At 39.5% G+C, this 16361-nt stretch overlaps 1 protein-coding gene across 3 annotated transcripts; it reads right to left on the bottom strand.

Moving 5' to 3' along the window:
- Positions 1-2530: 2530 nt before the first annotated feature.
- On the bottom strand, positions 2531-16241 carry HELQ (helicase, POLQ like). Of its 3 annotated transcripts, XM_040064365.1 has the most exons (18): positions 16074-16241; positions 14958-15696; positions 14472-14650; positions 13712-13912; positions 12594-12666; positions 12031-12128; positions 11365-11463; positions 10573-10718; positions 9641-9880; positions 8804-8945; positions 8397-8501; positions 7662-7881; positions 6775-6932; positions 6302-6400; positions 5843-6016; positions 5223-5336; positions 4130-4264; positions 2531-2729 (listed from the first exon to the last, which is right to left on the bottom strand). In XM_040064365.1, exons 1-18 carry the CDS (start codon positions 16224-16226, stop codon positions 2643-2645), a joined length of 3162 nt encoding a protein of 1053 aa, XP_039920299.1. In that variant the 5' UTR covers positions 16227-16241; the 3' UTR covers positions 2531-2642. The 3 variants fall into 3 exon arrangements, with proteins under 3 accessions (XP_039920299.1, XP_039920300.1, XP_039920302.1); XM_040064366.2 differs by lacking the exon at positions 16074-16241 and having other exon boundaries at positions 15203-15396; XM_040064368.1 differs by lacking the exons at positions 14958-15696; positions 16074-16241 and having other exon boundaries at positions 13712-13788; positions 14472-14524.
- Between the last annotated feature and the right edge of the window lie 120 nt (positions 16242-16361).

Below are 16361 nucleotides of genomic sequence, written 5' to 3'. Positions count from 1 at the left end.
CTGCCTTGCCTGATAAGCTTGATTTCAGGAAAATAAGACAAGCTACATATAACAAAGTTTCAGTGCAAATTAGTGCAGCTTCATTTAACTTCTGATGCTTCTCTAGGTCACAGAGAAAGCCTTAGGGGAATTGCATTCATCCATCCAGGCAGAGCACAGCCTGTGTAAAGAGAACAGCAAAGACAACAAATGCTAACCTCTTTTCTTTCCAGACCAGCTTTATGCAGATTGAAAACCACTCTCTTGTTTCAAACCAGCTTTTTCTACCATTTCCAAGGGAGCTTTGGCATTTGTAGGGAATACTTGACTTGATTCCCAAATGTCTCTCTCATCACAGCCTGATCTTGCAGCAGTACTGGGTGTTATGGGCATGTATAGAGTGAGGGTACATTTAGCAAGTGGCAGGAATGATAGTTTCCTGCTGTTCCCCTCTGCTACATAAAATGTACACTTTAATTAGCATGCAAGTACACAGATCATGCAAAGAATTGTGACAGAGGTTACTGGCTCATTAACTATTCTCTAATAAATGTAGCAGTTAATGGATTATTTCCATAACATCTGTTATCACAGTATCTCAGTACTCAGAGTGAATATTTTTATAATAACTTCCTGGGGTTCTTTTTTCCCCGCAAGACCACACAAAACTGTACCAAACTTTGGAAAAGCACCATCAAATACCCATAAAGCTTTATTGTGGTAGCTGTGTTTTCTTATGTGGGTACTACATCACTTGATGAGATATGTATTCATGGTTATGCTGGAGTGAGCATCATCTGCCTTTTGAATGTAACACAAACAAACCAATAGAGGATTTAATATCATCTATCATTTGGTCAAAAATGTATCTTAATTAAAAGGGCAAAGCATTAAGAGACAGACTATAGCCTCAAGCAGCATATACTGCTTCTGCCCTGAGGACCAACTTGACTTTTTTTTCATGTTTCCAAATCCAATTGCGCCTTAGGCACTTAAATATCAGTAACAGGATTCCCCTGTGGGCACTCAGTGTACCACTGGAAATGAATCACACTGCCTCTAAAGAGTGCTGGTTTTAAATTCCTGACCTGGTTTAATACTGAATGCAGTCAAATATTGCATTTATCCAAACCTTGTAAGCCACTACGAAGCCACAAGTATGGGTTTAGAGGCATGTTTATGCCAAATAAAGGCTTATAAAGAATTTATTCAATTGCTACCAATGATTTCTCTAATGCAACAACAAAATGAACAATAGAATATTAGCATTTTCATCAGTTTTTCACCATAACCACTTTATATCTAGCATTCAACATCTAACACCCCTGTCAGATTTAAAAACATTTTTGGTTATTTCTAGAACCCTAACATAAATTAACTTAACAAGTCCCCAGTTTAACTCATGTTTATCTTACTCCTCCTTTACTGAGAAGAGACCAAATTTGACACAGAAATGCCATGTTTAGGTGTGCCGCTCCACTGGCTCCCATAATTCAAAACTACTTCCATGCCCTCACAGTCCCCTACCTGCATCCAGATCTGGTGTTCTCAGCACAAGAAAGCCATGAACTGTGATGGAGAAGGTTCAGAGGAGGTCATGGAGATGCTCAGAGGGCTGAATCACATCTCCTACAAACACAGGCTGAGAGCTGTGGCTGTCCAGCACAGAGAAGGCTCCAGGGCTTATAACAAATGAGGAAGAGAGAATATTTAGAGGGGCAGATAGTGGTAGGACTATGAGGGAATGGCTTTAAACTTAAAGAAGAGGTATTTAGATTGGATATTAGGAAAAAAATTCTTTACTATGAGGGTGATGAAGCACTGGCTTTGAAGTTTACTCTGTCACAACTGAGGAAGGTTCAGACATCCTCAAAACTACTTTATTGAGACCTAACTTTTTGCTGGAGCAAATCACGTTCAGATGCCTTTAAAAATCCTGATTAGGGTGACTGACACATGCATATATGGACTCTCAGAACTTGACAGGGCTTCTGAAATGTCCATTCTTTAAGACTTCATTTTTATTTAGTCTTCACATTTAAGCAAAAAAAATTAAAAAAACTTTTAAAAAAAGTAAACCTTCGGTTTGAAGCACTGCTTCAGAGGCATCCTGAAAGAATTACCTCAGGGAATTACCAGAGGCTGAACATGAATTTGATATCTGCATTTTTAAAAAAGGCTTAAACCAGGCATCATTTACGACCTCTCGCACAATTCTGGGACAACTTCTTCGTTATGAATTGCAGCTCCTTCCATGAGCTACACTTAGCACAGAGAATCCTGCAAGCAGGCATTTTGGGGTAGCTTACTCAGGTGCATGTGTCCTAAAAGGAATATCCAAAGACATTATTGAAGTCAGCTGTGAACATAAGCTCCCAGCAGGAGTACACATGAAGCAGTCAGTCCAATTCCCAAAGCACTCCTAGGGCTGTGTATGAAACCAGGAATGAGTGAAGGTGATTCTGTCTTATTGCTCAAAAAGTTCATAATCCAAACCTCCAAATGAAGTCAACTTTCCAGGAAACATTCTGAATTCAGGACTCACTCAAAATTGCAGTATACAAAAGATATTAAATATTTATTAAATTACAGCAGCTTTAAGCAGGAGAGTTAAAAACTTTAAAATATCCAGATTTTGGATTTGTGACTTTTCTTCATGACAATCAGTGGGTCCCTGGGATATCTGCTGGCACTTTTAGGAGTTCTTCGACTTCTTCCTGTAAAGCCTCAGCTTTTTCGCTCAGCAGCATCTACACAACAAGCAAAAAACAAAGAAACAAAAATTAGAAAACAAGTACAAGCACTGGCTATAACTCTCAGACAGATTAAAACACCAATGTTTCGTTCCAAACTTGCATCTGGGTCTGTGAAAGGCTTCTGCTGCTGCTCCCAGGACTGCAGCAGCTTTGCCTCAATGGACCAGCATTTTTTTTGCTGCTAGGTGTACACCCATATAAAAGCAGTCCCACAAAAATTCATACAGCACACAGATGGTTTTCCGGATTCTGCCATCATGTAATACACCAAATTTACAGAACATGAACAGTTTTGTCTGGAACTGTTAAGGAACATTTTTAACCTTAGACATTTATTTTCCATGTTGGAATAAACACTTTTGCCTGCCAAGCCAACAACTTCTTCCTTTATTTGAAATTTTTTACTACAGCATTTTACACCAGACATACAGGACTCCTGGTATCAGCAGTTGTTTAATCCACTGCTCTGAATTGTGTGCTGCTGGCATGGAGAAGAACAGGACCCCATGCAAGCACTTCCTAGTTAGAGAAAACTCCATGAATTTAGTGTCTGAGCATGAGAATAGGGTAGATTGCTAGATTTGTCATTGATGTAGATAAGGAATCTGCATATATCCCTTTCTTTTGGCTCCCACAGCAGCAAACTAAAAAAGCAGCAAGAAACCCACAACAACACTATCTGAATATGAACTTTTAAATGCTCAACCCCCAAAGCTGGCATGCTTACTGTGTGAGAATGTGCAAACCAAAGCTTTCTAATTAACTACCTTATTTTTACACCAACCACCCATCCTTTTATTCTGGACATTCCCTTACTTCACCAAGAGCTTGCTCTTTTAGCAGAATCTAACATGAAGCCAATACCATTGCAACAGCAGATGATGAATGGAGATAGAGAAATAATACCACCCCTTGATAAAATACTTTCTGGATTCTTTGTTTAGACACAACTCACTGTTTGTTACAGAACCTGCGTATTCGAAATGGAAAAGACAGGAAAGAATAACAGGGCATGACAAAAGCAGCCTAAACAGGTGAGGTTAACACTGCACCTTGTTGGTTTTCATTTCTACAACCCTACAAATCCTATTTTTTCGTCACAACTACCACTACCACTTCTGTAAGGTAAGTCCTGAGATACTGGCAGAACTGAGCAAGTATCAGACAAGCCATCAAGCATTTCTGTTCTTTGCTGCCCCTCTGAAAAGCAGCACCACTTGGCACTGTCCTGTACACAACAGATTGTTCCTAGTACAGGTCAGCATTTGGATCACAAACATCCACTAATGCCTCTACTAGTAGATTGAATCCTTCCCTTTTAACGTTATTCAAACATCCACTTTTGACATATTGGAGTTCTGAAGCAGGTTTTTATAGCTTTGTTTCTAACTCACCTTTGCAGATGAAACGATTTGTTTGGCTTGACGTCGTGACAAGTGCTCAATCATCCTCACCAGAGTTTCTGGATTTGCATTAGCCAAGTGTGCTAAAGTTTTGTACCCTGCATTGTAAAGCTGTTTTGCTCGTGCCTGAGAGCACAAAATTGTGTTAGATTATCAGAACAGGAAATAACAATTACTGGTAAGTGCCAGTCTCTGCACCAACCTCAAACATTTTGTTCTGCAAATCAATCCAATTCTCTTTTTCTAACATGAATGCCCACTGAGAATCTTCACAGCCCAAAAGCACAGCTTTATCACTAAGATTTACCACCCTAGCAATCTTACCCAGCTCTTAGGAACCCATTTGCCTCTGTTTCCTCTGAGCATAGATGATACCAACGCTGCTGTTTTCTCTTGTTATCGTGTTTTCTGCATTCACTGTCACTGACAGGAATGACAGTCCCACGTTCTTTGGAGGTGTCTGTCTTGTTTAGCTTTTCAGATTAAAACATCACTGCCACTAAATTCAATGGTTTTCTGACAAACTGATTCTACAATATGATAGGCAAGCAAATTAAATAATCTCGCAAAGTGTAGAACCTTGGACTGAAGCCCCAAAAGAGCTTTTATTTTAATAGGAGTCTTTCATTCAGAGACTGGTTAAATTTCTTATTTAAAATACATGCAGTACTGCAAGTGATCACCGAAGCCAAAGTTCCCAACAGGACTTTGCATACTTCTGTAAGGATCTTCTAACTTAAATATGTAAGCTCTTGTTCCCCTTTACTCCCATGAACTGGAGAACCCTTACCACAAAAGAAACCTGGACACTGTTTTCCAACTGAGTATACAGCTAAACTATTATCCAAATACAGTGTTTTCATAGTCGCTGTGGCAGCAGCCAGGAGAAAAACACTGGCTCCAGCTCCCATTTCCTCTACAGATCACTTTTCCCCCAACCTCCAGACTGTTGTGGAATATCTGCTGAATTATACTGAATTCCCAGTAACAAATTAGCTTGGTCTTCCAGATACACTCGAAAGGCACAGTAACATTTAGCACACGGGTTAACATTGTAGAGTTTCATCGAGCCATGTTTACTGACCTCTAGAACCCCTGCTACCTCCATCAGAGGGATGAGTTCTGTCTTAACACAGTATGTCAACTGCTTGGTAAGTTCTGTCAGCAAGGCTTTATAAACCCAGAATTCTTCCAATTCCTGCAGAGACAAAAAGACTGCTAAAAATCAGCTCCAAAGTTCTGTATTTGGGCAATATGACTGACAAAACTCTGCTATGGCAACAAGCATATATTTGGCTTTTAGATGGGGGAAGCGCTATTATTTCTAGTCATCCTTTCAGGAGAGTTGCAGAGTGTATTCGGCATTCTTCAGCTAAACATCCCAAAGCTGAGGCAGTTCTGAAGGATAAGCAATGCATTATTTCAACTATTTCACCAACAGCATTGGCAGTGATCAATGCCCTGTACAATTTGTGTATTTTCACATTCTCGGTGCATAAAGCTTGCTTTCACTAGCAGAAATGTCATTGTATGAACACGCTTTGCTCAACAGAAAAAATAACATAGAACAGGAAAGGCGAAGAAACATTTTGTGCACAGGAGAGGTGAAATACCACACCTGTATTCAGTTCTAAAAGTAAGGGAATGAACCTCCAGATTTTGCCAAACCAAGCCACAAAGAATTTCATTGTTGTAACACAGTACCTCACAGAAATGTAGAAGGCAGGATGCAAAGGAGGCAGCAGAATTGAGGAGATTTTGCACATAGCCCCGGGACATGTTAAATTTCTCTGAAACACTCCATACATTGGTCTCTTTCAGCAGGGCGTAGAGGACAAACGTCAGGTAGAGCCTGTTCACCACAGCATTGTCCACATTCTAGGAATAAGACAAGCTAGACTTCAGAGCCAGTAGCATACTGCAGATGTTCTGTTAGTATCACAAGGCAAATCTTTTCATCTCTACTCCCTTCACAGCTTTAAAACACTTCTATATTACACACAAAGACATTAAAACATCAAGGAAATCAACCAAGGAGATTAAAAGAACTTTAATAATCAGAACAGCAATAAACAGCACTAGCAGAAAAATTATCTGGAATTTGTAAATAATCAAATGAAATTACTAAATTGTCATCTTAGGTATGAGAAATCTCCAACCTACCTTTCTGATGGCTTGACCAGAAGCCTTTTTTGTAATAAAGCTTTCAGGTACTCCCACAATCTCTGCTACTTTTTGCTCTGCTGCACTTAGCTGGTTGAACTAAAATAAAATTTCATAAAGAATTTTGAGATGTTTAGTTCTCTTAATATTATAGAAAACACAAGTGTATTATTTACAGTGCAACAATGTTTTTCAGTATCTCTGTAGAAGTAGAGTAGTAATAAAGTCACCAGTCACAGGCAGCTCTGGGGCTTCTTTGCCTACTTGTTTGAAGCATCTGTAACTGTCCATCTCTGAATGCCTCATTTTAACAGAATTAAATAGATTCTAGTGCTCCCACGATAAAAAAAAAACCCAGCATATTTGCCATCAGATTGTTACCCCACTTCAAGTCCTATGTGTGCAAACTCCCTGCAAATTGAATACACAGGATTACTGAATGCCCCAATGCATGTTTGCTAGCAATTTCTCACCTGTCTCAAGTAAATCATCCAATTTGGGCTACAGGTAGAAGTCATATCATAGGGAGTCGACAGATACAGGAGATGAAGATTGCTCTCGAGAACCAGCCCCTCCAAACCCTTCTTTAATTCCCTGTACAGAAGATTGCAGTATGCCAAGTCTATTGAGCCTAGAACAAGCACACAGGGTAAGAATAAGCACAGTTATAAACAGGCACACAGAGTTAAATGAAGGACATTTTAACATAGAATCAGTATTGTCTTTACCTTCCACACAAGCTTGTTATGCCATCTGAACTGGAGGGAAGTATCTGTAACCTGAGTTAACTGTTCTAACTTAACATGAGCAGTGAAGCAAAGCTGAGGAGAGGCAGTCCCCTACTTTCATGTATGTTCATTCTGTGTGGTTTTGGAGAGCTTGTGAAATGCCTTGGCTTTACTGAAATCCTGCAGTAATGTGGTAGATTGAAGCAACCCTTCAGACTCATCTTACTTCAATTACTCCATACCCCAAAATCTTTATGATACGACAGGAAAACAGAACTTCCTGATATATTTTTTATTACAATTTGTCTACATGTCATATATTCCCTTTCCCTCTTAAGCTTTCCAAGGAATCCTTCTGTTTACAATAACCTGTTCATAACAATTAATTGTAAAACAAGGTCCTGAGCCACTTTGATTACAGCCACTAGATCAAGGGTTTAAATGCCTTTTTTAGGGGTATAGTCTTGGTTTTGTTCCCAGTGGGATCAATATTATCACACTTCATTCCCTCTGGACTCAGTCATGTGCCACTTCACTCCCATTTTCAGCCCACTACATCATGTAGTAAAACTCTTTTTCTACAATTTATTTTTCATTGCAGTTTAATAATAAGAATAAACAAAAAGCCTTACCCTTATATGTAGCTTTACCCAAGGGTGTGATTGTCAGGGTAGATTTGGAATTGTGGTCCTTCTCAGATATTTTCCCTTTCAGGAGTCCTTTTTCTATTAGATTTGCCAGCCCATCTTTAATTATCTCTGAGAGGCTCTTCTCTTCAGACATCAGCTGCTGCTGAACACCCAGCAATGTACAGCACATAAAACGGTCCACTTCCTCATGGGTAACTGCTATCTGCACCAGTTTGGGAAGTGATTAGCACATTTAAAGTTATAATTTCACATGTTTAATAACACACAGGAAAATATTACTGAATAAAGGAAGAGTTTGTGTTTCTATAGAAATACATCCCAACAAATAGAATGATAGATACTCTGTGGTGGATCTGATGGACTACTCTCCATCTGTTCTATTATTCTAGCTACTGCATCATGTTAACTTGTTTCCACTGTTTCTATTTCTATTTTGAATCAAGTATCAGAAATAGAAATATTAACATTCTATTGTATAATAAGGTAGATATAATTTTTGCTTTTACACATAAGGTAATAGTTGTGTTACATGATCACTTATCAAGCAAGTTAAATGAAAAGATCAAATCAGATAAGGACAAAAATTTGATTAAAGCTGTTCTGAACTTGCAAGACTGAGTGTTTAAGCAGTCTGTCTTTTTCTACAGAATCAACAGGTGACATTTTCTTGGCATTTCCAAGCACTTAAGTTACTCACAGAGAAGAGTTAATTGATACCTTCAGTCCAACCAAAGACAACAACAGGCTCTGCATTCCCTTGGTCAACTCCAGCAGGAGATTGCTGTAGCAATTCTCCAAAGGACTGTGAACTAAATCCTGAACCTAAAAGGGGCAAGGAATATATTAGTACAGAGGAATATTCATGCATTAATCTTACACTTTAAAAAAATCAAACCCGATATGCGTGATTCAGCTTACAAAGAAAACAAGGGTAAACATCAAAAGTTTGCAGTTCCCATGTGAAAACAAGCCACATAAAGGTAGTTTAAAGGTATTATTACATAAGTCAAACACTCACAGCTTTAAAGGGTGGACAAAAACTAAGCTAGGCAGCTGGGCTCCTCCTGCTTATTCCACCATCTTAAACCAGCAATTTAGATTACCAACAGCTTTGTAAAAATTACCAAGTGTTTGTCTTTTTCTTGCACGATGAGAATGCTTTCTCCAGCACTGTCAATACCAGCTCGACCAGCTCTGCCAATCATTTGTTTGTACTGGTTCTTCTTCAGGAAGTCATTGCCAACATAAGGAGCTCTGAGAATCACCCTGCAAACAAGTCTCAAATAAGTTATGTCTCATATTCAAATTACTGAACCAGAAATAAAATGTTACAAATTCAAATTCATTCTTTATACGTGCCCCTTACCTCGTAACTAATAAAAATCAAATGCACCTCTTTGGACAGACGTGTAAATCAATTATAAAGCATTAAGCTATTTAAGGTGTATTCAATGTGCTCACAAATGTGGATTCTTAGCAAACAATCTTTGGTCACACAGAGAGTACAGCAGCCCTATCATCAGAACTTGGATATGAAAAGATAACACGTTTTAGTGTTAAAACATATTCCAACTGTAACTCCTTAAAAAAGGTTTATTTTACCAATTAAATAAACACTGTTCTTAGGAGAGTATCTTAAGAAACCACTGTTCTCCTGAATAACACTACTAAAACTACTAAAGCAATTTTCAGTTTATTAAAACTTCCTTAATCCATTTAAATAAGTGTTCTTCAGTGATATACTCCGAGATACTTCCTACTGATTCACATTTCCTACATAAATACTGCACAGTTTTGTGCCTCAAGTTGAACACAAAATCCCTCATACTTTCAATTTGCTGGTAAAAGAGCAAACACACTTTAAATAGCACTGAGATTTCCAACTTATTAAGGATTTTTTTGTTTGTTTTTTTTACAAAGCAAAAAAATCAATGCAAAAACTAAATGTTTTGGCTACTAACCTTCTAGCTGGCAGGTTGACTCCAGCAGCTAGAGTGGCTGTGCAAGCAAGCAGACACAGGACACCTGAAGAATAAGCTTCCTCTATGCTTTTTCTTTCATCATTTGTAAGGCCACTATGGTGATAGGCAATACCAAAAGGGATTGTTTGCTTCAGAACAGGACAGACAGCTCCATTTCCAATACTCTTTAGGCTCTTGATGAGATCTTGTTTTTCTTTCTCCTTGTGAGCTCTAAATTCTCTTGAAGGAAGAAAAGCATTTCTTTAGACTTTGCTCAATCATTAACTAAAAAGAAAATAAAAACCAAGAGACATGCTTACTGTCTACCTCTGTTCATCACCTATTCCTTTAACATCTAAGTTGGAGAAATAGTTATTTCCAGTAACTTTGAAACAGCAATACACAGGAGGCTGATTTAGGTGCAATAGAACGTTACTTGTTTGGAAACATGGGAACAGAAGGGATCAAATACTGGCTGCTTTTGATTTTTTTACAACTCAGATTTCCAAAGTGGGTATAGAACACAGATATACAACCGACTACCGAAGTACATGACTTAGGATCTTAATCTCCAGGATACAGAGAAAAACGTTTGTTTTCTAAGCTTCCAGAAACCAGTGCCAAAGGGACACAAAGTTAGATTAATTCAGTATGCTTTTCCTTCTTCTCTTTAGTATTTGTCCTCTGACAATCAACTTTTTCAATTGTTTTGGTATAAAAATAAGAACTTTTAAAAAACTTTTTATTTAATAAGCCTTTTGCAGTTTGCTATCACTTATGCAGTTAGCAACTCTATATGATTCCATGTTCAAAGCATTTACTTCTAATCACCAGGGAAAGACACTTGCAAACTAGATGACAATAAATCCTAAATTGTAAGCAATTGTTTCACATACCATTAAAAAAAAAAAAAAAAAGACAGAAACTCTTACTTCTTGAGGTACTTGCACACCATTGAAGCCACATTTTCACAGTTCTTTTTAGTGGGACAAAAGATTAGGCAGGAATATTTAGGAATAACTTCAGTAACCAATGCAATGATGTGGTCAGGATCTGCTTTCTCCAGATTACTAGAATACTGTAATAAGCACAGTTTGACAAAAACTTAGGGATTAAGTCATAACCTGAATATTCAGTACTTGTTGTCAACCATTGCTTGAATACTCCCATTGGATTTAATGTGACATAATTCCAAGAAGTTGTAGGATAAGCTCTTCTCCCAATCCTCACTTGAAAGACCTCTAACTTGAGTGATACATGAATATACAAATCAAATTCTTTGCTTTTTCCCTTAATACCTCATTTTCTTCTAGCAACACTTGTGATACTGGCAGTCTACCATCGGACATATTTTTCTTTGTAAAGGTTGAAATGAATCCCTACAAGGCAGTAGTAAGCCCCAAAAAGTATCTTCTTTCAGTTTTGTCTGAGGGTGATCAACTGTTGCGAAAATCTACCCCCAGACATAAAACCTTGAGCATTTGGAGTACTCAAACATGTTACTCTTCACGCGTCAAAAGACTGAAGAAACCTCTACATTGAGGAGTAAAAAAGAAGTGACAATCAAGTTAAGCATTCAGTATTTTAAGGCTTTTTTCCTTCTCAAAGCCTACCACTTCTTTCTCATGGCTACTACAAATGAATTACCCTGTTTAAATAATTTCCCTAGTTAAAGGTCTGTAAGTAAATCAGTGTAAAAGAAACTATAAGCACTTTGTTCTTACCTTGAAATTAAGGAGACGTGAAAAAGCAAAGCCATTTTCTGTTTTGCTGTCAACTGCATAAATGGTGTCTCGCACCTTTATGTATTCCTTTAATTCTACCTGGCAAGACAGAAGCCACGAAGGGAAACTTTAGTTCAATTACTCAGTTTTCTCTAAAGCTATTGCTGATGTACAGCTACAGCTTTTCTCTGAGCATCACACGTCATTTACGTACTTGCACATAAGCACACGCTTTAGAATTTTTAAGAGAACTTAATTAAATATTTGCCTTGATAAAGCGTGGAATCATAATGAAGAATGCCAAAATTGTATGAACCATGAACTATTTATAAACTGTGCAGTTCTGACAGCATACAAGAACCAGCAGTGCTGATTCTAGTTATACCAAATGGACAGCAATGACTCCTCACAGCAGCTGTAATTTAGGAATTGCTTAAGTTAAAATGAAACAAATGCCTTAGCAAAGCAGTATAAAGGTTATTGCATTTCTGTATTTAGAAGTTAATAGAGCTATTTATTGTATTGCTAGCAATTGGAGAGCAATAGCAGGCCTTACTTTATACTGTGCAATTAAGCACAAAAGCTGTGACACAACCCTAAACAGATTTACTATGATTTTAAAGGCAAATATCTTCTTTATTAGTTCCTGGTATGTTGTATACAGACCGGTCTAAAATCATTCGTGTAGTACTCTGCTTGCAGGAACTTCTGCAGGTCTCCAACATTATTTAACGTTGCACTCATGCCAATGATCTGTGTCTTTTCTGTAAAACAGAAGTTGAGACAAATTGATTGTCACATTACCCGTTTTTAACACTTGTGTCCAGTATTAAAGTCACGAGACTTCATCATTAGTCTTTCCAAAATGCCAAAGTAGCAGGTTTGAAGGGAAAGGCCGCTCCTAAACAAATACTAAGAAACAATACTAAGTTACAAAATACTACCTGAGACTAAAATGCAAAAAAAGAAGCCTTTAACTGGATGCCCAAAGGGCTCCTACAAAGAAATGGAAGACATTTGACAATACTTGGGATTTCAGAGAGAAGTATAAAAACACGCTAACATCATTAGAGGGCCAATTAACACTTAAATGAGTAAATGCTGTTAACACCTGGAGTCATGCCACAAAGCAACCAAAGCAGCACAAATCCAGAAAGTGAGAGTGTGACTTCTCTCAGAGAGGCCACAACTACAAAATGTTAATGACGTTAACCGTAGCCATGACTTACTACTGGTGTAAAGGATTTTCGCCAGAGTAATTTCCAGTATTGCTCCACGACTTCCCTCCCCGAGCATATGCAACTGTGCACAGAAGGGAAAAAGAAAAGGCAAGAATGCTACTGAGTTGAGAGTGTTTCTAAAAAAAACTTCCAAAATATATAGACCTAAAGAAATACTACAGAACTGTCTTTGTTTGACTTCCTCGTGATACCCTTCGTGTAAATTTGGATTGTTAAGTTCAGACGTATAACCTCACTTAAAAAAGCATTTGAGAATCACAGAAGAACAGACTCATGGGCAAATGCAGACAACAAGGTTTACCTTCCATTTAAGGAGACCACAACTGACACAAAGAGTTAACTACTGAAAGTAAACAGTCAGTGTGGAGATCTGTGTATTTGCCACACTGAGGCAATTTTAAGCAAAACTTGGTTTAAGCAACACCTAAGAGTAAAAACATCCCTAGCAGCCAGCTTCCAGAAAAAACAGTAGTGCTTCAGCTGCCCTCTCTTTAGAAGTTAAGATGCCAAAGTATGGTCAGTTAGCCTGAAGAATTCCAAGAATTAAGATCCCTGTTAGGTGTTATGCACGTTATTCAACCCCACAGCCAACCCTTGGTAGCACAACTCAGCCCCACCACTGTTAAGGGACAATTCTCACAGCCAAATGTTACTCGGTAATTTTCTTTTTTGTCAATGTTCACCCGGTCCAGACGCAAAGTTGCACAGTTTCACATCTAAGAGCTAAGTTCTAGCCTTCATAAAGTACATTCCACACAATTAAAATTCTTTATGCTTTTTTTACAACCCATTAGAGACTTCTAAATGAACAAGCTGTCATGCAGGAATTCAACATCAACCACTACCACAGCAGGTCTCCCAATATAAACCTATTACTCTGAAACAGCAATAATTGCTTCATTAAAAAAAAAAAAAACCACAACAAAAAACAACACAGCTTTCAAAATTACGTGCCAATTCAGAACATAGAAAATAAAAGTAACTTTCATGATGAACATTCTAAGCAAAACCAAGCAGACAAAGAACTGCTCCTTCCTAAAATAACTGCTTGTAAGAACCCTAAAAGAACTTGCATATGACAAATCTGAGTACATCTTGTGGCCTACCTCATCAACCACAACCAGGCCGAGGTCATAGATTCTTTCTGTTTCAATTAAGGAGTTCACCAGAGTGTGTCCTTTTTCTATAGTAGCAATATAAAGAGATTTTTTTACTCTCCTTTTGACCGGTGGAAATCGTCCTTTACTTCCTGCATATTCTTCAACCAGGAAACCCAATTCTATCCCAAAACTCGATAAACCCCTAACCTATAAAAGAAAATCGATTAGAGAACAAATTCACACTCATTTTGGATTTCATTTTCCATTTTTTGGAGCTGCTTCAAGAACTCAATGTACAGAAAACCAACCCATATCACAATCAGCTGCCTGAATTAGAGAAAACACATTAGCAAAGAATATCTATTCCAGCTACAGAATTGAGGTGTCTACATATATTATGAAGTTGTTCTCTAAAGCTAACTTTCCCCTGACACCAAAAAATGTTAGTTTTTATTGTAAGATTAATTCTTTAGCAAGCTGGGCAGCACAGCTCTTAGGCTGCAGAACTAAACAAAACATCCTAAAAAGGCATTATTTCAAAATTCAGTACCCTTTACTTCACAACTCAACATCTACTCCCCATGATTTGTGTCTGTTCCATTGCAACATTTCTGACCCTCAGAGTGGCATTTAGGAGAGGTCACTCACTTCCCAGCAGATATTTCACAAAAACCTTGCTGAAAACCAGGCAAGTGAGCAAGTAAACAAAGCATATCAGCAAAGACTGATATCAAACAAAGCAGTAGCAGAAATACCGTATCCAGACCTTTTCCTGGACAATGGCGACATAGGGCAGGATCATCAGAACATCCTTCTGCCTGCACAGTAACTCTTGGAGAATTATTATTTCAGCTACAAGAGTTTTTCCACCACCAGTTGGCAATGAGTAGATCAGATTCCTCCTTTGCTGCAGGGATTCTAGCATTAAGCAATCATGCTGCCACTCTGCAAAATGAAAAGGGAACTATCAGCAACCCCAGGGGCACCTGAGTTGATACCAAAATGCCTCAAAAAAGCACTTAAAGCCTTCAGTGATGCTGACTTCCAAAGGAATCTGTAATCCAGATGGATACCATTCATCCATTCCATCCATCTAAAACACCAAAACAGCCACTTCCTAACACAGGACAACTACTTTCCAACGTGGTTCACATTAAGCATTGCCTTAAATATTTTTACAGTATAGTGGGTGAAGCAGACAATATTCAGCTAGCAATTCTTCTTTTCCCCAACAGACCATTAGTTACACTACCATAAAGTGTTTCAATCCCTCGAAGTTGTCTGAATAAATCTTTAACCTTGCTAGGTAATCCATAAAAAGGGCCTATATCAACAGAAGAAGACTCAATAACTTTCCTAGCCACAAACATCTCTTCGGATAAAACAGCTTCTTTGAGCTGCTTGGTCTTGGACACCTGCAGAGTCTGGGCTCTGGCATTTCCAGTCATAGCACTTTTCAGGTGATCTTTGAGACTCTCAGTTTTAAATAAAACACACTTGGAATGTGAGGAAGAGTCAGCAGGCCTGTTCCCGTGCTCAGCACCAGCATAAAAAGACAAAGGGTCCCTGATTTTGTCTGAAGAAGAATTCACACGTTCATCCCTCCCTTTTGAGACTGGAGATGTTCTAGGAGCAGAAGAAAGTTCATCCATTTTTTCAAAATACAGAAGTTGTGACGATGGCAAGTCATCTAAAATGGACTCAGGTAATTCCTGATTGCCATCAGCTGGGTCACTGTCACGCCTTTGGCGAGCACCCTCTTTGTCACTTTCAAGGGCAACCACATTTTCGGAAGCAGAAGAGTTATCTCGCCCTTTCTGGTGAACTCCTGACGGGAGGTTCCCAAGTACGATCTCTCCAGCTGCTTTCACATCCGTATTTTCATCCTGCAGGTATTTGTGTTCAATATCATCCACTTGAGCCATCAATGAATCGTTTCCATAAAAGCTGTCGTAGTCCCCAAACATATCCTCCTCGCTGTCGTTAGCGCACTGCAAGAACGAAACGGGAGTTGTTAACAAGTTATCGCCCCGAGGCGACACCGCAGGAGGCACAATAACTGGCAGAGCACGAACAGCAGAGCCAAGTCACCTAAGTCTGCCCCAACTTCACACAAAAGCATTTCGTCTGATGTCGTCTGAGGAAAACCCAGCCTGCGTTCTGAAGGAATGCCTCGACTCAGCGAAACAGACGTCCTACAAGTAGGAGGATACGTGCGCGGAGAGGCGATAGAGATCAAATTTTTTTAAAGCTAAAGCCAAACGGCATCCTACCCTCTCATACAAGGTACGGCCCTTCCCGACACGCGCCACCCCCTCCCAGAGCTCCCCCGCCTCGCCGCCAGCCCCAGGATCCCGCCATCCCCTACCGGAGCCTCCGCCGGGGCTCCCTCGCCGCCAGGGCTCGGTCTCTTGCGAGCCACCGGCGAGCTGGCGGCGATGGGCTGCACCGCGGCCCGGCTCCGCTTGCGCTCCGAGCTGGAGCGGCTCTTCCTCCGCACGGCGAGCCTGGGCTCCGCCATGGCCGGGGCGGCGCGGGGCCGTCACGGCCGGGGCGGCGCGGGGCCGTCACGGCCGCGGCGGGACACGAGGAGCGGCCGCCGGGCCGCCCCGGGGAGGCGCGGCCGCCATGGCGGGAGCGGGCACTGCCGGCAATA

The sequence above is a fragment of the Hirundo rustica genome, chromosome 5, assembly GCF_015227805.2.
Source record: "Hirundo rustica isolate bHirRus1 chromosome 5, bHirRus1.pri.v3, whole genome shotgun sequence".
NCBI classification, from domain to species: domain Eukaryota; kingdom Metazoa; phylum Chordata; class Aves; order Passeriformes; family Hirundinidae; genus Hirundo; species Hirundo rustica.
Note: the sequence above shows the minus strand (reverse complement) of the source record. Positions and strands in the feature narration are given on the sequence as shown.

Bases quoted from the DNA above. Each gene is read 5' to 3' on its own strand.
- HELQ (XM_040064365.1), bottom strand. From the start codon at position 16,226: ATGGCGGAGCCCAGGCTCGCCGTGCGGAGGAAGAGCCGCTCCAGCTCG. The intron at 9,881-10,572 runs GTAAGAGTTTCT...TCTTCCTTCAAG, and splicing joins GTGTGCAAGTACCTCAAGAA to AGAATTTAGAGCTCACAAGG. The intron at 8,502-8,803 runs GTAATTTTTACA...TGCCCCTTTTAG, and splicing joins AAGAAAAAGACAAACACTTG to GTTCAGGATTTAGTTCACAG.